The sequence below is a fragment of the Verticillium nonalfalfae genome (genome assembly GCF_003724135.2).
Source record: "Verticillium nonalfalfae strain VnAa140/NRRL 66861 chromosome Unknown scaffold_10, whole genome shotgun sequence".
Lineage (NCBI taxonomy): Eukaryota > Fungi > Ascomycota > Sordariomycetes > Glomerellales > Plectosphaerellaceae > Verticillium > Verticillium nonalfalfae.
In genome coordinates this window covers 215,849-236,849 of record NW_021167235.1, presented here as the reverse complement: position 1 = coordinate 236,849, position 21,001 = coordinate 215,849, and the positions used below count along the sequence as shown (strand labels likewise).

General features: G+C 59.9%; 8 protein-coding genes and 1 non-coding gene across 9 annotated transcripts; 6 read left to right on the top strand and 3 right to left on the bottom strand.

Moving 5' to 3' along the window:
• Positions 1 to 48: 48 nt before the first annotated feature.
• Positions 49 to 1,803, bottom strand: D7B24_000284 (uncharacterized protein; the record flags this gene model as incomplete). The annotated part of the gene is made up of 1 exon (XM_028634544.1): positions 49 to 1,803. The coding sequence occupies one exon, from the start codon at positions 1,801 to 1,803 to the stop codon at positions 49 to 51; it is 1,755 nt and encodes a 584-aa protein (XP_028498246.1).
• Positions 1,804 to 3,103: 1,300 nt separating this feature from the next.
• Positions 3,104 to 3,185, top strand: D7B24_000283. The gene has a single exon. It is a non-coding gene; the product is annotated as a tRNA-Ser (tRNA).
• Positions 3,186 to 3,678: 493 nt separating this feature from the next.
• D7B24_000282 (uncharacterized protein) lies at positions 3,679 to 5,697 on the top strand (the record flags this gene model as incomplete). Its single annotated transcript, XM_028634543.1, has 6 exons — positions 3,679 to 3,859; positions 3,909 to 3,995; positions 4,098 to 4,505; positions 4,565 to 4,786; positions 4,856 to 5,331; positions 5,383 to 5,697. The coding sequence occupies 6 exons, from the start codon at positions 3,679 to 3,681 to the stop codon at positions 5,695 to 5,697; spliced, it is 1,689 nt and encodes a 562-aa protein (XP_028498245.1).
• Positions 5,698 to 6,200: 503 nt separating this feature from the next.
• D7B24_000281 (uncharacterized protein) lies at positions 6,201 to 6,887 on the top strand (the record flags this gene model as incomplete). Its single annotated transcript, XM_028634542.1, has 2 exons — positions 6,201 to 6,520; positions 6,617 to 6,887. 2 exons carry the CDS (start codon positions 6,201 to 6,203, stop codon positions 6,885 to 6,887), a joined length of 591 nt encoding a protein of 196 aa, XP_028498244.1.
• Positions 6,888 to 7,513: 626 nt separating this feature from the next.
• Positions 7,514 to 8,989, top strand: D7B24_000280 (uncharacterized protein; the record flags this gene model as incomplete). Its single annotated transcript, XM_028634541.1, has 1 exon — positions 7,514 to 8,989. One exon carries the CDS (start codon positions 7,514 to 7,516, stop codon positions 8,987 to 8,989), a length of 1,476 nt encoding a protein of 491 aa, XP_028498243.1.
• Positions 8,990 to 9,799: 810 nt separating this feature from the next.
• Positions 9,800 to 11,696, bottom strand: D7B24_000279 (uncharacterized protein; the record flags this gene model as incomplete). The annotated part of the gene is made up of 2 exons (XM_028634540.1): positions 9,800 to 11,186; positions 11,242 to 11,696. The coding sequence occupies 2 exons, from the start codon at positions 11,694 to 11,696 to the stop codon at positions 9,800 to 9,802; spliced, it is 1,842 nt and encodes a 613-aa protein (XP_028498242.1).
• Positions 11,697 to 16,090: 4,394 nt separating this feature from the next.
• Positions 16,091 to 17,282, top strand: D7B24_000278 (uncharacterized protein; the record flags this gene model as incomplete). The annotated part of the gene is made up of 2 exons (XM_028634539.1): positions 16,091 to 16,292; positions 16,396 to 17,282. The coding sequence occupies 2 exons, from the start codon at positions 16,091 to 16,093 to the stop codon at positions 17,280 to 17,282; spliced, it is 1,089 nt and encodes a 362-aa protein (XP_028498241.1).
• Positions 17,283 to 17,464: 182 nt separating this feature from the next.
• Positions 17,465 to 18,308, bottom strand: D7B24_000277 (uncharacterized protein; the record flags this gene model as incomplete). Its single annotated transcript, XM_028634538.1, has 2 exons — positions 17,465 to 18,215; positions 18,271 to 18,308. The coding sequence occupies 2 exons, from the start codon at positions 18,306 to 18,308 to the stop codon at positions 17,465 to 17,467; spliced, it is 789 nt and encodes a 262-aa protein (XP_028498240.1).
• A 503-nt stretch (positions 18,309 to 18,811) lies between these two features.
• D7B24_000276 (uncharacterized protein) lies at positions 18,812 to 20,071 on the top strand (the record flags this gene model as incomplete). The annotated part of the gene is made up of 4 exons (XM_028634537.1): positions 18,812 to 18,874; positions 18,946 to 19,010; positions 19,112 to 19,241; positions 19,325 to 20,071. 4 exons carry the CDS (start codon positions 18,812 to 18,814, stop codon positions 20,069 to 20,071), a joined length of 1,005 nt encoding a protein of 334 aa, XP_028498239.1.
• Between the last annotated feature and the right edge of the window lie 930 nt (positions 20,072 to 21,001).

Here is a 21,001-nt window from a genome sequence, read left to right as displayed (position 1 = left end):
CAACAAGAAGAAAACGTGTTCTCATTCCGCTCTCCAGGTACTTGACCCTTACTCGCCAGCTAGCTTCTCGTCCCGTCCCTGATGCAACGTCGTCGTCACGCGGTCTGTCAAATGTTTATCCACGTTGGGCATCAGCAGCGCGCAGATGATGGCCACCCCTGAAAAGGCAATGTTTGTGAAGAACACGGTCCGGTACGCATCCGCATTGGCCTGCTTGTATGCCGCCGTCCCTACTGCCAACACATCTTGCGTCAAGCCAGCGACGCCCTCGAAAGACCCCGTCGTGAAACCAGCCAGAAAATCAGCCACGCTCGATGCCGGCAGACCAGCGGCTGTCACGGCCGGCGGTACCTGCGCCGGGATCTCCTGCGCCAGCCGATTCGAAAGCACAACGTTGTACACAGACGCAGCAATGCTGCTGATGAGGAAGCGGATGCTGCCGGCGATGCCACTGGCGCTGCCGAGATGTGCCTGGTCGGGCGCGCACAGCGTCACGATCGTGATGGCGGTACCCTCGGTCCACCCGATGAAGAAGACGCCCAAGGATACGAGCACCGTCGCCCGCACCGGCGTGTCAGGCCCACAGCTTGCGATGGCGCCAAAGCACGCACCACCCAGAACAATATTGACGACGCACTGCCACTTGAGGTGACCGATCTTCTTGCCAATGAATCCGCCCACAATCTGTCCCATGACGATGAACAGCGACACGCACGAGGCCAGCCATGCTGAGTAGAAAGGCGAGTCGGCCGGGTCCGTGTACAACACGGCCACCATGGACGGCCATACAATGGCAAAGGCGTAGTAGACGCTCGCGCCCAGACCAGTCAGGATGGTCGACGACACCCACGGACCGTGGCGGAAGTAGTGCATCGGCACGAGCGGCTCCTTGAGCTTGACGAGCGACTCCCACAGCACAAAGGCCAGCAGTGCGACGAAGCCGACGACGATGGTCCCAATGACGTGGGCAGAGTCCCATGCGTACACGACGCCGCCCCAGTTGAGGCCCATCATGAAGATGAGCAAGCCGCCCGTGTAGAGGGCTGTACCGGCGTAATCAAAGTTCTTGATGTACGCCCACTTGGAGGCGTCGCCACCGTGCTTCATGCGGAAGGTGGGCGGGTGGTAGAAGAAGAACCAGCACAAGAAGCTTGCGAGGTTGATGCCCGTGTTGAGATAGTACAGGCCGCGCCAGCCGACGTTGGGGTGATGCCGGATGAAAGCCTGGGCGAGGAGGGGCGCGATGCCCGAGCCGGGGATGCAGAACAGGTAGCAGAAGGCATTGCCGGCGAGGCGGTACTTCATTGGCACGAGCTCGCCCATGACGTAGAAGTAGGACAGTTGCGTGGCTGCGGCGACGCCGATGATGGTCATGCCGCCGATGAGCGTGGGCACGTCGGGGGCCACGGCGCACACGATGCTGCCGATGACGCCGAGGGCCGCGCCGCCGACGAACATGTACCGGCGACCGAAAATGTCGGACACGCGCCCAATGATGGTCAGGGTCACAGCACTGACGAGGGTGTACACGAGGGCGACCCAGACGATGTTCGGGTCGGGTCCAATGTCGGCGTTGATGACGCCGAGAATGGGCGCGGCGTATCCAAATCCAGCGACGCCGGCCATGAGCCCGAGGCCGATGCCCATCATGGAGCCGATGAAGAAGCGGCTGCGGAAGTAGCCCGGCGGCAGGGCATCCTCTTCCATCTCAAAGTTGGCGCTGGCTGAGTCGACGTTGTCAACACGCGTCTCCTGGGCCTTTTCCATGTCGAGCGAGCCATGCCTTTCGTGACTCTCCTCCATAGCTCAAGTGGCCTCTGCTGGCCGTGGCCTCAGCTTTGATGTTCAGTCTGTGATCTGTTCGGAGGAAGTCTTGCAGTAGCGAGGCTGTGATGCAATACATCGGAAGCTGTCAAGAGCGCCGATCCTTTGACCGGCGGATCGCCGACATTTATAGGGGTCGTGCCAGTCATCCCCGATCGTCTGTCCGCCAACCCGCTGCCGTGGACGAAATGGCACGTGCAGGCAGAGAGGCACACGTCCATGCGGTCCGGGGCTCTGGTCTTTCAGCACCCATTGGTCTGGGCCAAGGGAAGTTTGCTGCTGTTCTGGGAGGCTGAATCATTCGTTGGCCATGGGGGCTGGCACGGTAGTTGACGGCAGTCCTTTTCCGGCCGGTCGCTGGAGCGGGTGCACTCAAAAGGGGGCCGGCTAGTCGCCCGCAATTTGGGCTAGGGAGCCTCATCAGCATGGCCTGAAGCAAGGTTGAGCATTGCCGATCAAACCTTCAGGTCAAGCTGGATTTGCTTGCCCCTGGACATGGTGAGCCGAACCCATGTTTGTCGGGCGCGAAGCGGGCATGGACTTGGCGATCGAGACAGACAGGCACCTCCTCTTCCCGCTTTTCGACTTCGTTTTGGGACTGAATGCACATAGTTGGTGTTTTGGCATTGGGTCATATTTCGGTTCACCAGAGAAGTGCCTGACCCCACGGCATACCTGTCGGAGTGACAGGCATGTCAACATGATGACCGTCAAGATGCCATGGAAACAAGCGTCGTTATTCGGTGCAAGGACGACAGCGGCTTGTGTTCGAATTGCGATCGGGTTTCCTCCACCTGGAAAAGGCAACCCGCAGCCGTTCGGCCGGGCGACGGACCTAGGGCACCTAGAGAAGAGCAATTGAACGGCGGTGTCATGCCTCTTCGTGTGGTCCGATTTGGCGATTTACGATTTGGCGATTTCCCTGACAGTCCCTCAACAAGGTCATTACGCCCTAGGTAGAGATACCTCTTTCATTGTCGAAGCAGCAAGGAGCTGTCCCATCGAAGAAAGAGAGGGGAATGGTTTTGGATGGAGATTCATCACGGCAACTTGCGAAGCCAAGTTCGGCGACATCTACCCATAGGAACAGAACATGCCCAGGCCGCACGCTTTGAGGGTGCTCTACCGGGATTATTAGTGTAGCGGCTGGACCACCCAAGTTGGTCGTATCCACAGCAGACCGTCCGCTTCAGGTATCACGACTGGGGCTCGAAGCACCCACACCCACACGATGACGCGCCGACCATAATGCCTGCAATCTGGCACTCGGTCAGCAATAGGCGAGATGGCAGAGTGGTCTAATGCGATAGACTAGAAATCTATTCACTTCGGTGGCGCAGGTTCAAATCCTGCTCTCGTCGTTCTCTTTTGCTACGTCTCAATTCTTCTTTTGCCGACAACTGGGAATAATCTTGTGGTTTTCTATCTAGTCGATCATCCGTATCGACAGAGTGAAGACTTTCTTGGATGAGATACCTAAGTAAGGTATGGGTTGCCTCGACGCACAGCCATCCCACAATGCGGCATCAATTCGCCTCGTCAATCGTTCGTGTCCCACGATTGGCATGCCGGCATTTCACCCGATGGCCATTTAATCATAGTACTGATCGTACTCGTCAAGGATACCAGGCAGAAGCCCTAACATGGTGGTAGCATCGCGTCGAGTTCCCCGCCCACCCGGAGCAGCCCCGGAAGCTCCTCCGGCGGCCGTCTGGTCCCCGCGAACGCACCCCGCGCACCTTGGGACGGAAAACGCGGGGGTACGTCGATGGCTCATATAAGACCTGGTGAAACGACATTGTGGGATTCGTGTGGAAGGTCAAGCTCACTTCGCCTGCCTTGCTGCTGCACAGCATGAAACTCACATCCACACTCGGGGCGTGCCTCACAGCGCTTTTCGCTGATTCCGTCACTGCGATCTGGAACCCCATCATCCCCGGGTGGAACCCTGATGCGTCCATCTTGCGGGTCAAAGATGACTACTACATCGCAACGTCGAGCTTCGAGTACTATCCCGGCATCCCCATCTACCACAGTAAGCACCCCTCGATCATCTTGGAAACGTACATTGACCGCATGACCAGGCAAGGATCTGGCAACCTGGACCCTCAAGAGCCATGCCTTTACCCGCCCGGCGCAGCTGCAGCTCCACGGCACCCCGACCTCCGCCGGTAAGACCCGTGGCTCCCCTTCTTGTTCCCCTCCTTCACTTGGCCCCGCCACACCCGGCCGACGCGGACAGCAAAACGCCAGAGACTGACGAGCACGCCAAGGCGCCTGGGCACCGAGCCTCTCCTACTTCAAGGGCAAGTTCTGGATCGCCTCGATGACGCGCTGGACCTACGACCCCGTCGCCCGCGTCTGGCCCCGCGTCTTCTTCGCCTCGTCTGCCGACCTCGTCACCTGGTCCGACCCCGTCTGGGCTGACCCCTGGGGCATCGACCCGGAGCTCTTCCACGACCCCGTCTCCGGCAAGACGTACCTCAACCTCATGGCGCCCAACAACAACGCCGACCGCCTGTGGGGCCTCGCCGGCTGCGAGGTCTCCGTGTCGTCCGGCCGCTGCGTCGGCCCCTACGCGAGCCTCTGGAACGGCACGCTGCCGCACGTCGCGAGCGCGCGGCCCGAGGGTCCCAAGACGGTGTACCGGGACGGCTACTACTACCTCATCGCCGCTGAAGGTGAGAACGGCGCATGCTCGGTTTCGAAGACTGAGAGCATCGGGTGCTGACAGTCGCAGGCGGGACGGATGAGCTTCACCGCGTGACGGTCGCCCGGAGCACGAGCCCCCAGGGCCCATTTGAAGCGGGACCGGGCAACCCGCTGCTGTACAACGGGCAGTGGGGGTTCAAGAACCTGACCGTGCAGTCGACAGGCCACGCGACGCTCGTCGAGGCGGCGGACGGCACATGGTACGCCTCGTTTCTCGCGCGGCGGAACATCAATGGCAGTTCACCACTAGGTCAGCCCCCCCTTTTGCACAACGGTGCGCAGATCGTCGGACTCCCTCTGAACTGACGTCTCGTCATAGGCCGTGAGGGCTTCCTCGTCGAAGCCGAGTGGGTCGACGGATGGCCTGTCCTCAACGGCGGCCGTCCCGTCCTCCTCAGCGAGCAGGTGGGCGCCGAGGCTGCCGGCGCCCGACCGGTCCCCGAACCGTGGGTCGACGACTTTTCGGGCCCCGAGCTCGACAAGAGCTGGTACCAGCTGCGGACGCCATATACGCAGAATTACAAGGTCTTCAACGGCCGCCTGGCGCTGCGGCCCAACGTCTTTGGGCTCAGCGACCGCGACACCCCGGCCGCCCTCCTGAGGAAGCAGACGTCGCTGAACATGACCTTCTCGGCCGAGCTGCTGGGCTTCAAGGGGTCGTTGGGCCCCCGGAACAGGATCGGCATCTCGTCGTATCTGTCCGAGTTTCAGCACCAGGACATTGGCCTCCGGGGCTGTGTCAATGCGACGGGCCTGTGTCTGTATGTCGAGCTGCGGAGGAACCTGACGACAGAGGTATGGGCAGACGAAAAGAAGGTACGGAAGTTTCTGCTAACCTCGGCGTAGTACTGGCAAACGCCGCTCAACGAGTCCAGCGCTGGGCTCTCTTCGGGGCTCACGCTGCATATCCGCGCCACGCCGTTGAAGTATGAGCTGGGCTACAGCCTCAAAGGGCAGAAGAGGCCTACGTACGTCAAGGAGATTGAGTCCAGGTGGCAGGCTTTTGCGCCGGCGGGCTGGTTCGTCTTTAGCGGCAACTCGTTTGGGCTGTTTGCCACGGGTGAGGGCGAGCCGTGGCCGTACAATGCTCCGGATGTCGGGTTCACCAGGGTCACAGAAACATATTTTGAGGAGGACATCCCAGACTATGATAGATGGTAGAGGACGTCGAGTATGGCTCGGGACTGCAAAGTGAGACTCGATTCATCGCCAGAAGCTTCTCTGGTTACAATGAACTGCACTTGGACGAAACAGCTGTTCCGGGCTGACAGGTCGAGCCCTGTCCATCTGAAGCCACATCTCATTCTGCGCCAGTACCACGGACGGAACGGTCATTGCCAAAGAACGGCAGTGCCCCAGCAATATGTGCAAAATACTGTTCCAGACACCAGAACACCAGAACACCATGGGTATTCCAGGTTGAGGGAGCTGTCTGTGTACACCCGGGCGACCACAACCGACTCACATGCTGCCCGATAGTAGGCTATGAGTAGCTGATCTTCATCATGGTCATTGCTCTCGGGCCTCCCTGAATGTTTAAATACCCAAGTACGCCAGACATACATGCATCAAGTTTATCTGCACAAAGAACCAAGTAACAATTCCGACACTTACACGATACGAACCCAACAGCAACGCACATCTGGAGCAGTCTGCCCCTCTCCATGTGCAACCCGACCGACGTAGTCTACCTCTGCCACGGCGGCACCTTTTGCCAAGGCGGCCCGAACGGCACGCGCGCCGTGACGGCCGTCAAGCCGTGGATGGACAGGGGCGCCATCCGGCGGCCGCGGCAGCCGTTCCAGCTCTGCGAGTACACGAAGGCGCAGAGCGGTCGGTACCACAACTTTGCGTCGGAGGAGCTCGGCATCGACGGGTTCCAGCCCACGCGGCTCCTCAGCCCCATCATGGCGCGCATCAACCAGGGCTGCCGGAAAGCAGAGGCGGCGCAGGTGGTGGCCAAGGACGGGTGGGAGTGGACGGCGTAGGACGTGTTCTGCAACGACTTCCCGGCCAAGTGGTGCCAGGACTGCGTGCACCGGGGCATCGCCGGCATGTTCTGGGGGCACATGGACGGGAGGGACTCGGGCCGGTGGTGGTCGTGGCAGCAGTGCCATGCGTACTTTGCGGCGAACATGTCGCGGGACATGATGGCCTGGGAGGCGAGCATCGTGAAGGACGCGTACGACAGCGTGTCGGAGCTCGACCGGTGGACTGCGGAGATGCAGCGCGTCAACCCTGGGGTGTTTGACGACTTGGAGCGGTGGAGGGAGGAGGCTCAGGAGAACGATCCGGCCATGTTCGAGGACTTGGACGAGGTGGATGGGCAGGACGGTCTTAGTGGACAGTAGCAACAGCGCACGTGTTGTATTTCCTTTGTCGACGTTGGGGGCCCCATTGAGATGAACAGCATGAAGGCGTAAGGAAAAGAGAAAAGAGAAAAAAAAAGAAGAGATACCAAGGGAAAAAGACGAAAGAAAAATACAAAAATACGGATTTATCCGAATCAAAACGCATCTCTGCTCACAACGTGATTGTAACTATGAGCATCAAATTTCGGTGAACCCGGTGACCTCGGTGTCTCGGTGCCTCGGCGCTCTTGCTCGGTGTAGCAAATGAGGTGCATGAACCATGTGAAGATCTAGATTTCACCCCAACACTTCTCGCCGACCAACCCCCCCTGACCCTATCATCTCATCACCCCACGTCACATCGTGGCATCCCATAGACGTTGCGACCATCTCCACCCAGCCAGAGTCTATCGTCGAATCGCGGCATTGCACAGCAAACAGAAGATAGACAACCGCACACCAATAGCGCAAACGACTGTGTCACCACCACCTTCCTTTGCCCTGCCCCCCATTCCAGCCATCATTCGCTGCATCGAGTTGTCCAGGGGTCTGTCAGCACTAGGTTCAGGCGGCATTCCGTTCTTGTACGACGTCACCGCCCGTCCCGTCGACTGCTCGTTCGCACAATGGCCGAAGAGCTCGACGTGCTCATCCTCGGCGCCGGCCTCTCAGGCATCAACGCGGCGTACCGCGTGCGCACGGAGCTGCCGAATGCGTCCCTCGCGGTGCTCGAAGGCCGCGATATTCTCGGCGGCACGTGGTCCTTCTGGAAGTACCCCGGGTTCCGCTGCGATGCCGCCATGACCAACTTTGGCTTCAACTGGCATCCGTGGACGCACGAGCGCAAGATCATCGAGGGCGAGCGCATCATCGAGTACGTCGAGGACGCCGTGCGCACCCACGGCCTCGACAAGCACATTCGCTTCGGCCACCGCATCCTCTCCGCCGACTGGGACTCGGCGACGGCGCGCTGGACCGTCGAGGTCGACCACGGCGGTCAGCGAAAGCGCTTCCGCGCCGCCTTCATGCTGCTCTGCACCGGCTACTACTCGTACGACCGCGCCCTCCAGGCCGCCATCCCGGGCCTCGACGACTTTGCCGGCACCGTCGCCCACCCGCAGTGGTGGCCCCAGGACCTCGACTACGCCGGCAAGAACGTCGTCATCGTCGGCTCCGGCGCCACCACCTGGACCCTGTTCCCGACCATGGCCGAGACGGCGGCGTCCGTCACCGTCCTCCAGCGCAGCCCGTCGTACGTCTTTGCGCTGCCGAGCGCGAGCCCCTTCGACGCCTTGCTGCGCCGCCTGCTGCCGCTCTGGCTCGCCCACCGCCTCGCCGCCGCCAAGGACCTCCTCCTCGAGGTCCTCTTCGTCGGCTTCCTCCTGACCTTCCCCTCGGCCGCCCGCAGCTTCCTCGCCAAGGAGGCCACGCGCCAGCTGCCGCCGGGCTACCCCGTCGACGTGCACTTCAACCCGTCCTACAAGCCCTGGGAGCAGCGCCTCTGCATCAGCCCCGACGGCGACGTCTTCCGCGCGCTGCACCGGCCCAACGCCGAGATCGTCACCGACCACATCGACGCCGTCGTCGCCGACGGCGTCCGCACGCGCACCGGCCGCCACCTGCCGGCCGACGTGCTCGTGACGGCGACGGGCCTGCACATGGAGCTGCTCGGCGGCATGGCGCTGCGCGTCGACGGCGCCGACGTCGACCTCGCCGACTGCTACGCCTGGCGCGGCTGCATGCTCGAGGGCGTGCCCAACGCCGCCGCCGTCATGGGCTACGTCGCCGGCACCTGGACGCCCGGCGCCGACGCCGTCACGAGCATCGCCCTGCGCGTCTACGGCCACATGCGCGCCACCGGCGCCGAGCGCGCCACCCCCGTCGTCGACCTCGACGCTGCCGAGCGCAAGGCCGCGCCCAAGCTGCCCGTCATGGACATGAAGAGCAACTATTTCGCCGTCGCCAGGAACAGGCTGCCCATGTCCATGGAGAGGGGGCCTTGGTATGGCAGGAAGAACATCGTCAAGGACAAGGCGGCCCTGTGGTTCGGTGACGTGACGACGGGGATCCGCTACGACGGGGGCAAGGTGAAGAGCGTCTAGGCTGTCTGTCTGGAGGAGGAGTGGACATAGAGAGTATCAACCAACATTTTCATGACGGCGTCGCAGCCGTGTCAACCGGCGGGCTCGACTCTCTCGGTTGACGCTACGATGCCCAAAATTGCCCGTAACCTGCCGCGTGAATTTTCTCGTTCTTCATCCGCCTCGAGCAGACCATCCTGGTCCCCCCCGGAGCTCTCTCGGAGAAGAGGAGAGAAGCGCAGTGGCGAGTGAGCATAGGACCTAGAACCTTGCCGCGGCAACATCCGCGCGAGAAGGGATCCGCAGTAACACACTTCGCGCACCAAGCGAGCGACGGCCCCGTACCATGCGAGCAACGGCCCTTTTGGAGCTGGAAACTGTGCCTAGAGCAAAAGGGAAAGCGGGAAGGGCATGTCAAAATGTACAACAACCGCATCGTCGGGATCATCTAACTGCATCTGTCGGGCTAGCCTCGAAGGCGTTCCGAGTATCGGCACTGGAGCTCCACCTCCTGCGAGCCTTGGCGATGCGGCTGAGCGATCTCGCAGGGGTCGTCGCCGTCCAACCTACGTTCGACGACATGTGCAACATGTGGTCGCGGGCTATGCGAAGCTTATCGAATGGTTCCCAGTCACGGCGTTGTAATCATAGCGTTAGAACGAAGCTAGCGATGAATCTCTCATGTCGCATTACTACATACTACTTCTCATGGCACACTCGAGCTGCCCATCCTTCCTGGCATTACTGGGATATCATATAAAAGTACGTGAACACCAGGCGGCCTCGACCTCTCATGCAATCGTCTAGACAACAACCGTAAACAACGCGCAATTAAACCTTGGTCTCGACAACCTCCTCTTGCTCGTGGCGAGCGTTGGGCTGAACGGTGCCGAGGAACTCGGTCTTCTGAAGCATGTTGAGCTTGTCCTCCTGGCTGTCCAGGTGGCGGAAGCAGAGCCAGAAGGCGATACCACCGATGAACGAGATACCAGAGACGGCAGCGTAGTTCCAGACGAGGTAGGGGTCGCCCGAGATGGGGGTGAAGGCCTGGCCGAGAGCGGCAGAGATGGCCGACATGAACAGGTTGACGGACATGACGAGAGACTTCATGTTCTCGGGAGCCTTGGCGAAAGCGTACTCGTACGAGGAGACGTTGGTGAAGATCTCAGCAATACCGACGAGCACGTAGGGAAGAGACTGGGCCCAGACGTTGATGGGGGCAACCTCGCCCTCCTCAGCGCACGTGTTGGCGTTCCAGCCGCAGGGGGACTTCTCGTAAATGAAGTACTGCATAACACAGGCGGCGACCATGGAGGCGGTGGCGAACTGGAAACCGACAGCCATACGCTTCAGGGGGGTGAAGGCAATGCCCATCTTGCGGAGACCGGGGTAGACGACCTTGTCCATGATGGGGACCATGATGATGATCGACAGGGGGTTCAGGTTCTGGATAACATCGTTGGGGGCGCCGTGGAGCTCCATGGTGCCGGCCTGGGTGGTGAGGTTACCGGTCATCTGGTTGTAGGCGAGGAAGAAGATGGGCAGGAAGAGGAAGACCTTGCAGGCCATCAGACCACGCTTGACCTCGTCGACCCAGGCGTCATCGTAGGTCATCCAGCCGGGGCGCTCAGCAACGGGCACGTTGGAGGGCTTGGCAGCCTCCCAGTTGACCGAGAAAGTGCCAGTGGAGCGCTTCTTGGCAAAGCCGAACATCTGGAGGAACTTCTGGAGAACGGAGCCGGTAGGAGGAGTGAGGTGGTAGTGCTTCTTGTTGAGAGCAAGAACCAGGGGGCAGAGGAGGAACAGAACGGTGGGCAGGAAGAAGGCCAGCCAGAAGCTGTGGTACTTCTCGACGAAGACCATGCAGACCTGACCAACGGTGGCTCCAATGTTGATGGCGAAGTAGAACCACAAGAAGACACGCGAGTTGGTGATCGAGGGGTCAACGAGGACGCGCTCGCCGTTCTGGACCTCGACGCGCATGCGGGTGTCGCGGTTCTGCTCAGCCAGCAGGGGAGAAATGTTGGCCTTGAAAAGACCGGTACCAGTGCAGAGCAGAAGGAGACCAATGATGAAGGCACCGAACCCGCCCTTGTTGCCGGACGTCAGGACACCGGGCGCGGCGGCAGCGACGAGAATGACGTGCGCAATGGTAGAGACGACGATGGCGATGTGAATGGTCTTGTAACGACCAAGCTTGGCATCGGCCAACCAGGCACTGCTCGTCGTTAGCATGCGCATTTCGGGAATAGAGAAAGGGGGTGACAACGTACCCAAACAGAGGCATCAGGTAGGCGAAGAACTGGTTGAACAGGTTGATACCCTGAGCAGCCTTGGGGCCCATGCCCAGGGCGCCAGGAATGATGCTGCCATTGGGGTCGGCGGGGGCGCCGGTGGTCGAACCGGGGGGGAGAGGACGGTTGACGAAGTTGGTGTACAGGACAGCAGATCCGTAGTACGAGAATCGCTCGCAGAGCTCGGCGAAAGCGATGGTGTACATGGACCACTGGATGCCACCGGAGACACGGCGGAGTGTGTGCAGGTCCTCTTCGGTGGGATCATCCTCGTACTTGCCGAGGGGCTCCTCATCGTACGTGTTGGTGACGGCACGAGTGATGTCGATGGAGCCCTTGGCGTTGTGAAGCTCCTGTTCAGTACCCTGAATGGTGGCCTGGGGCACGTGGGCCTTGGCAATGGCCTCGTTGTCGAGGGCCGCGGTTTGAGACATGATGAACTGTCCTTCGGTCTGGGGGCAGGGTGAGAGGGTTGACGAGTTGCGCGAAGAAGCAGAAGTGAGGGGGAGGGGGGAGGACGTCTTTAATAGAGGACTAGTAGCACGGGGAAGTCGCGCGTGGAGGGGAGGGGAGGCGAGTCGAAGCGAGTCAACGCTCGTTGAACCATACGGAGACCGTCAAGGGACTACCCCTAATCACAGGTCGAGGTGAGTGAGCCGCATGGTATCGATCCCGAGCTTGCCTAGACGGGCAGGTCAGAACCGGCCGCACGCGACTCTGGGGATAGAGAGTGGTCCTGGAATCCAAGAACCCCGTCTGTGCCCTGAAGCGGGCGTCTCCATGCTGGCCGGTGCGTTGGGACTGACAGGCGTGGCCAATCTCGCCACGACCAGGCCGTCTTCCGAAGGGTCAAGGTAGGAAATGATGAGCGCAGCGTACAATTCCGTGAATGGGCAGAATGGGCAGCATGGCACCATGCGACTTGTTCCACCTTCCGAAACACTGGCGACTAGCCAGACGGCCCAACACGAGCGATATCACTCGAGTGGGTAACGATCTAGAAAGGTTATCCTTCGCCTCTGGCCAACTCCAGTCCATCCCAGGAGCAAGTGCCTAATCAGGAAGGTCCAGTGGCATGCGACTGGCGGGCGGGCCACCACCGTCAGCTTGTATCCGTACAACGAGGGCGGCGGAAGGCCATCCTGGCATGCCACCCCGTTCGGTCGCGAGCGCTAGCCCCGGCAGCCAGCGATGGACGGCTGGAGGCGCAACCTTGCGAGGGGGCGTGCCGGCCGACGCGCAAGGGTGTGTCGAACGAGGCACTCTGATCGACCTTGGCACAGCGGGCGTCCCAGCGCATGTCCGCCGACGGTAGTGCGCAGATAAGGAAGGCGGGCGTGTGTCCAATGAGACCTTCTGCTGCGAGTGCTGTGGCACGGCAATGCGGCAGGGTTATGCAGCCGCAAGCAGGTGTGGCCACCGAGACCAGAGCACGCCAGCGGCGGAAGAAGGCACAAAGACCTTCGAGAAGCGTCGCCTCCGATGAGCTAGGCCAGCGGGCCACCCGAAGCGTCGCATCTCACAGGCCAAACGCTAAATCAGAGCCACCATCGCAAACATGCGCCACCAGCTGCGGTTTGTCCATGTCAAACCGGCGTACTTGACAACTCCTCGGCCATCAGCTTTGTCCAGGTCAGAGATTGAGGTATCCAACATTAGAACCTTGCATCAACAATCTGCGGTACTTTGATCATAATCGCAAGAGACAGTTCCAGAACTCTGGGCGATGGAGAAGGTCTGCAATGAGAGAATTTACGGTTGCGCAAAACAGCCCGTTTCTCTCTTCCTCGTGCTATTGCGGTGCAGTGACCAGGGGATGCTGGTTGCGCAACAATAGGTTGCGTGGGTCATTTGCCCCTTGGCTGCTGGACTCGGCCGACAAAAGAAATTTCTGTTAAGTAAGCCTGAGGGGCTGGTACGGAAGCTAGCGCCCATGAGTAAAGGATCGTCTCGTATATGGAACCGCGACGCTGGAGTAACACCGAAATTGGTAACAAGAGCTGGCAGGCTAGATTTTAGTGCGTTGTTCATGGGCAATTCTTGACACATTCGTTGTTCGACTCAGTCCAGATGCAGCCGCAACACCGAGAGCGAACGCTTCGCCTACACCTCGCCGGCCAAGGCCGAAGAACGACCCAGCAAACCTGCGATTGCGTGAGCAGCATCTTCGGCAGGCATACGCGGCAAGGTCGCGTGATGAGGTCGAGGTACAACCGCCGAGCTCGAGGCTTGGAGAGGCGAAATCTGTGGCGTGTTTGTGTGGCCTGCGTTGGGTTGAATTGCTATGGTGTGATGTCAATATCGGACTGGCCAGCGAATAAGCACGTAGTCGGCGTGAGACAAGATTGCACAGCAGTCGACAAACAGCCGTCTCCCCCCGTACCTTCCTTTCTTTCCCTGGCCAACTCAGGTTCAACGACCGAGGTGCTTCGTCTCATGATTGACGGGAGGATTTGGTGTGTGTCGAAGGGCTGACATGGTAGGATAAGCAAATCGGCGTCTCGATTGGCTTGAAGATATGCAGGATTGTCTAGTGGCGTCCGGGGAGGGGGTCAATTACAACGGTGCATGTGGTGGGCGCGAAGTGGTCCTAAACTTTCGTTGCGGTCGTATGAGCAGGTTTGTTGGTACGTAAACGGCCACGCCGCTGGAAGATGTGCCCCCTGCAACGACAAGGGGGTTGGTGATGGTTACATGGGCAACACAGCGCGTCGTCGCTGTCGGGTTGGAGCATCAGGAGCACCTTCCAACACCGACAGGCTGGGGTGCATGGGGCTAGAGTCTAGTGTCGTGGTTCCGCTGATAAGAAGAGGGTCTTCAAACTGTCATGGACGTGCCGTTTCGTCCGCACATCGCTGATATCATCAGTTCCCACGAAGGTGTGCTCGCTTCTTGCTTGCTTCGGATCCAAGGCACCGCTGTAGGATGGAAGGCAAATGTGCTGTGAAAATTTCATGGCCTGACGTCGAAAGGCTGGGCAGTACAAGCAGTGCCGAGTCCCGACGGGTGGCTTGGCTCGGCGCTGCTAAAGTGCTTGGTATACGTCTGTTGCTGTGCTGGGCGATGCCGAGGCTTCAAAATCTGCACGGGTCAACGAGTCAAGGCGCCCAGCGCCCGCTGCTGCGAGGGAGGGTGGCCAGGCCAAGACCAAGGTTGGGCAAGGCGCTCGGAGAAAAGACGTCGCTGGCGCCCCGGGGTGGCTGCTGTAACGTTGACGCAGGTTAGCTCTGCTGTTCTGTGTAGCTTGCCCAGTCATTGACAAGCTTTTCCGCCTCATGGCGTCAACGCAGGACAAGACAACTTGTGTGCAGCGAACGGTGCGATCGGGCTTGTCCCGCCTTGGGAGTCCATTGACAGGGCAGAGGGTGATGGGTTGTCATTGTGACGGCTTGCCTGTTTGCAACAATGCAGGGTCTACCACTCTCTGCTGTAGAGTAGGTAAACAGGGTGGGGGTGATGGAGTCATGTGCGAATGGACCGAGCGAGTGACGCCTACTATCATGCTGGATTCCTCGAGTCCTGGAGCTCTTGGCTCTCGGTCGCCAACCGCGCGCTGGAAATGGACACCTGGAGGTGGAGAGGGGCCTCCGGCGACGTGGATGGAGCACCATGGAGGGCCACCGGTTCATCCACCCATCGCCAGCCAACAGACTGAGAGTGCAGGAACGCATTGAAGATAGCAGTTGGTAATGGCGCCTTGGTGGTTGGGCCAGACCTGATCAATGGAATGGGGTATGGGGATGGCGGATCAGCAAGAGATTGGGTGTTCATGTCGCGGCAGAGATGCGATGGGGATGCTGCCAGCGCCATCCTTTCCCTGTGCTCTGGGTCGCGCTGTGTTCGATACGAAGCCTGCCCGCCTGGGTTCCTTCCTGGGTTCCGTCCTGGTTTCCTTCCCAAATTCGACTATTGCTGCTTGCACGCCCACCTGACTCCTTCCCGCCGATCTGTCCAGGGCATTGACGCGCTCTTGCTCCCTTCGTCTTGCCAGAAGATCGATACACGACGACTATTCGCCAGTGCAAGGGCAGTCGCAGCCATGAGAGCAGGTTCTCATGTTCACTCTTGCCCGCATTTGAGTTTCTGTGACCAAGTGGCGCCATCCTTCGTTGTTGGCCCCTTCCTCTGAAGTCTGTGCCCCGACGCTGCTTCCTTCCGTGGGCGGTTCATGCCAAGTCAATCTTGGGATGTGCTTGCCCCCAGTCTTCTCCTTCTGGTGGGCCGTGGCTGCCCACTGCCCTCGATGTGGTCTTGAGCAGAAGGAGGTGCGGCACTAGGAGCAGCAAACGAGGAGCGACTGGCAGGGCCTACAAACCCGACAGTGACCGAGCCGCGGGGTCGCCCCAGTCAGCCAATGATCAGCCATCGCAGCCATTTTGGCCCACCCACCAAGATCGGCCCCGGATGTCCCCTCTTCCCCTCTGGTATTGCCGTTCACCTTCAAAGCCAATGGCGGAGCGAATAACCGAGAAACAGCATATCAGTGCCTCAGATCAAAGCATCCTCCGCCGCCCGCAACACGCCGTCTCAAACGATCGAGACATCCCGATACAAACCCCAGACCCCGACCGACCGACCGACAATCACCGATTCTGGCCGCCCCGCCTGTGCCGCCCACCTAACCCGCTTCCTTTCATTTTGGGAGCTTCCTCTTCCATCGTAGCCTAAGAATCCGGGGTGGCATTCCTGTCCCCTGATCGCACGTCCATCCCGCTCCCGTTCCTCTCGCGACGCGCCACGGGAGACTCTGTGCCAGCTTCACGCCATAGTGTCGCCAAGCCCCAGCCGCATCCGGATCCTCAACCGCCCCTGCTCCTGCCTTTCCACCATGGCTCAAGGAAGCACGCCCCATAGGGTTGCCGTCCTCGACGACTATCAGGGCCTGTCAGTGTCTCATTTCGATGCTCTCGACAAGGCTGTCTTCGATGTGACGGTGTTCAGGGACACTTTGTTGCCGTGGAACCACCCGGATACGCCCCAGCATGTGAAGGAGGCGCTTGTCCACCGGTTGGAGCCGTTCCATGTTATCTGTACACATGCCCCTCCCCCCCTGAGACCGGCTTGCATATGCGTCTGGCATCTCGCGTAGCTTCCTAAAGCGACTGCACGTCTAGAACTGACATGGGTTGCAAGGCACCATGAGGGAGCGTACTCCCTTTCCTAAAGACCTCATCGCTCGTCTCCCCAATCTCAAGCTGCTCCTGACCACTGGTCTGCGCAACAGCTCGCTCGATCTCGGCTTCTTCAAGGAACAGTCAATACCCGTTGCTGGCACGGCTGACAAGTCGACCGGCACGCAGGTTGGTACCAACAGCACCACCGAACACTGCGTCACCCTCGTGCTGGCGCTCGCCCGCGGCATCGCCCGCGATGATGCTGCCGTCAAGGCTGGCCTCTGGCAGACTGGCTTTGCCACGGGTCTTACGGGCAAGACCTTTGCCGTGGCCGGGCTCGGTCGTCTGGGTGTAGCGACTGCCAAAATCTTGCGCATGGCTTTCGGCATGAGGATCATCGCCTGGAGCCAAAACCTCACTCAGGAGATTGCCGACGAGAAGGCCAAGTCGGCAGGGTTCCCGGTCGAGGACCCCAGCGGCGAAAAGACATTCAAGGTCGTCAGTCGTGCGGAGCTCTTCAGCGAAGCCGACGTCCTGAGCGTGCATCTCGTCTTGTCGGATCGTACCCGTGATCTGATCAAGGTGGATGACCTGAATCGCATGAAAAAGAATGCGCTCCTCATCAACACATCGCGCGGACCCCTTATTCACGAGGGTGACCTTTTGGCCATTCTGAACAAGGGGTCTATTCAGGGGGCAGCACTTGACGTCTATGGAATCGAGCCTCTGCCTGCTGATAGCGAATGGCGCACAACTAAGTGGGGTGAGGATGGACGCAGCCAAGTCCTTCTGACGCCTCACATGGGATACGTCGAGCCAGGCACCTTGAACGCTTGGTACGGCCAGCAGGTCGACAACGTCAAGAGATGGCACGAAGGTGACGTTCTCGTGAACCCACTGGCGTGAGTATGATGATGTTGCGGTATGACGTGATGATAGAAAGATGGGCCACAGAATAGTTTCGATCTGATAAATCATGAACGTTGTGATTGCTTTACGTGCTCCAGACAGTATCCAATGTACATTCTACCCCATATGCTTTTGAGAACGGAAATGGTAGCTGTTGCCCAAGCAATAAAAAGGGCCTACTACATCTTGCTCGGCATCCTCATGCCGCCGTCCAGCCTCAACACGGTCCCGTTGAGCATGACGTTCTCCACGACATGCCTCACGAGCGCCGCGAACTCCTCGGGCTGGCCCGGGCGTCTCGGAAACTCTGTGGCGCCGACGAGGCTCTTGCGCACCTTGTCAGGCAGGACGCTCGTCATTCTCGACTCGAACAGGCTCGGCGCAATGGTGGCGACGCGGATGCCGTGGCGCGCGAGGTCGCGCGTCATGGGCAGCGTCATGGCGACGACGGCGCCCTTGCTCGCGGCGTAGGCGACCTGGCCGCGCTGGCCGTCAAAAGCGGCGGCGCTCGCGACCATGACGACGACGCCGCGCTCGCCGTCGGGGTCCGACGCCGGCTGGGCCGCGAGGTGCGGCAGCGTCTGGCGCACGAGGTCGATGGTGCCGCGCAGGTTGACGGCGAGGACAAAGTCAAAGTCGTCGAGGGACAGCGGCTCGTTGCCGCGGCCGAGCATGGCGGCCGGCAGGCCGACGCCCGCGGCGGGGATGACGCCGCCGAAGGGCTTCTTTGCGGACGCGGCCCAGGCGGCGGCGCCCTCGACGGCGGACGTGACGGACGCCGTCTCGAGGACGTTGCAGGGGAAGAAGCGGGCCGAGGGGCCGAGGGACTGGGCGAAAGCCTGGCCGTCCTCCTCGTTCATGTCTAGAATGGCGGCGTTACCACCGTGGTTGACAATCTCGGTCGCCGTTGCGGCGCCCAGGCCGGAGGCACTGGATGTGTTGTTAGTGACGTGGACTGGCATGTGAGATGCGACAGAGGACCAACCCGCCGGAGATGAGGAACGTGCGGCCTTCAATCTTCATTCTGTTGTTTTGGCAAAAGTGATAGTATAAGAATGAGGAAAAAATTGAGAATAAATGTGAAATGAAGCCAGACAAGTGAACGCTGTTGAGGAACGAGGATCATCAGTCTTACAGACTCAACTCGGCTCGACACTGATGCCTCGGCCCAGGTTGTGATACTGGTCTTATCTTATCACAAAAAGAGCTCCAGCCACAGATCAGTCTCGCCCCGCTGTAGAGAGTCGCGCCACAGAATTAATTAAACGACCCTCCTTAGGCGTCATCCCGGTGACCAAGCTCGTGCGTGCTCCCTCCTGGCTGCTGCGAGCCAAAACGGCTGATAACCGTCCAACGCACCAACCCTTTGTAACGTCACCCCGCGCACGCGACAATACGCACACCTCGACGCGACCTCAACGTCGCTCCTCCCTCCTCCTCTTGCGACCGATCTTTCTGTGCATTTTAGTGTACTTTGTTCGATTGTCCGACCGAGCTTCAACCTCGACCCCTTTGGTAACTCCGCCATGACGAGACCGCGCAAATCAAGCGCAGCGAGCGAGGAGAGCACCGGCACGGCCGGCGACCAGGTGCGCGAGCGATGCGATAAGGCCCGACAGACACACGGGCACGCCGAAATGCTGATGCGCGAGAACTACAGGAGCTGGGGAGCATGTACGATTACCTCGCAAAGATTATTCTGCTGGGACCGAGCGGGTCGGGCAAGTGAGTCTTTCCACCGGCGCCATTTTCCCTTTCCTCGACGTGACGCTGCGACAAGGACGATACAGAGAACGGCTGGCTAACGGTAGCGCGCAACCCTGTAGATCTTGCCTCCTGCATCGCTTCGTGAAGAACGAATGGCGCATCCTCTCCTCACAGACCATCGGCGTCGAGTTTGCGAGCAAAATTATCAAAGTCGGGACAGGTGCGCGGCGAAAACGTATCAAGCTTCAGGTGCGGTCATGCGCGATGCCAACAACCACACAAAGGGAACAGAATGTGGGAAGCGAACACACGGGAGGCTGACTAGGACATAGTTGTGGGACACGGCGGGCACTGAGCGGTTTCGATCGGTATCGCGTTCTTACTACCGCGGCGCTGCCGGCGCGATCCTCGTCTACGACATCACCTCACACGCAACCTTTCGGGGACTGAGTCCATTCCTCAACGACGCGCGTGCGCTTGCGAGCCCGAACCTTTCGCTGCTGCTGGTCGGCAACAAACTCGACCTCGCATCGGACAACCCCGTGGAGCCGCTGATGCCCGCGACGCCGAGCAGTGTGGGGTCATCGTCGACAGCCATGGGCATGGGCATGGGAAGCCTAGGGGCCGGCGGCACGATCGGTCGGGGCCAGAACGCGACGGTGGCACCCGACGGGAGGGAGGTCAGCAGCGACGACGCCAGCAGATGGGCCAGCACAGTCGGTGTTCCGGTGGTCATGGAGACGAGCGCGTTCACAGGCGAGGCTGTCGACGAAATCTTTGCCCGGCTCGCGAGGATGATTCTCACAAAGATTGAGCTTGGCGACATTGACCCGGACGACCCGATGAGCGGCATCCAGTACGGAGACGGATATGGCGGGGGCTGGAATGCGGCGGCCAGTGACGGAGCGAGTATCAAGAGCTCCATGACGGCGGCGACACTCGACGAGACGGGCATGAGGCGACGCAAGGGTAAGGGCCGGGGACGCGGCGGGAACACCAACTGGGGCGGCTTGCGAGAGTGGGAGGAAGTCTTCACGCTGAGCAGCAACAACAGGCGTCGAGGAGGGGGCTGCTGCTGACCGAAGCTGTGGGTGCCGTGATAATGTGATGGAGCGCTGCTCGTTGTGTTTTTTTCTTTTCCTTCTCTCTTTTTTTTTGGTCCCTTTTGGCGCGAGCGGGAGTCCGGCGTATCTATTGCCTCATTCATGGGCATTCCCCTAGTTCTCGAAGTTAGAGACCACACAACGCTCGCTTTTTTAGATTGCATGGCGTTTCGGATAGGAATTTGAGGATGAAGGGAATTCGGCCCGGGCGGCTCTTGACTGTTCTCCCAATAGGTACACTTAATGATACATAGAGATTTTCCTGGCTCAAGGGTTGTTGATACATGCTGGTATGTCCGAGTTGGACCTGACGGCAGAATATCCACAAATCACCCGCCATCACACCTTGCCGGTGGTCGGTGGCGGAGCTTCCGCATTTGTGCACTGAAGAGTCGTTCGCTGCGACCGTTGTCACGTCACACTGTTTCCCAGCCAGTGCCAGTCAGTCACAAGACGTACGACGGTGATAAGTCAAGCTGACCACGCCATGTCCATGTCCATACCATGCATCAAGATCGAAATCCGTAGCCTCCGCCGCGATATCCCCCTCGGCCTCGGTGGGGTCGGCGGCGGCTAGCGAGGGCGGATGGAGGAAACCATGCCACAAGAGGCAACACGGAGGGCCCTCTTCCGCGGTTAAGGCCCTGCGGGGTGCTGCGGGGTGCGAGCCGATGGACTGGCGCAGGCGGGCGTTGCTGTCAGGACGTTCTGCATAGGGCTCTAGGAAGGAAGCCAGTTTGATACTGAGGAGCCTCTCTTGTTCCTGTCGCGAATAGGAACCAGTGCCGGTCGTCAGCCGATGTTTTTGTTGCTGGGAGGCGCACTTCTGGTCCGGACGAGCCGTCCAACTGGGTGGCATTTCCAGTCCGTTCCCGAACCCGAAAGTCCTGCTGGACTACCAGCCGC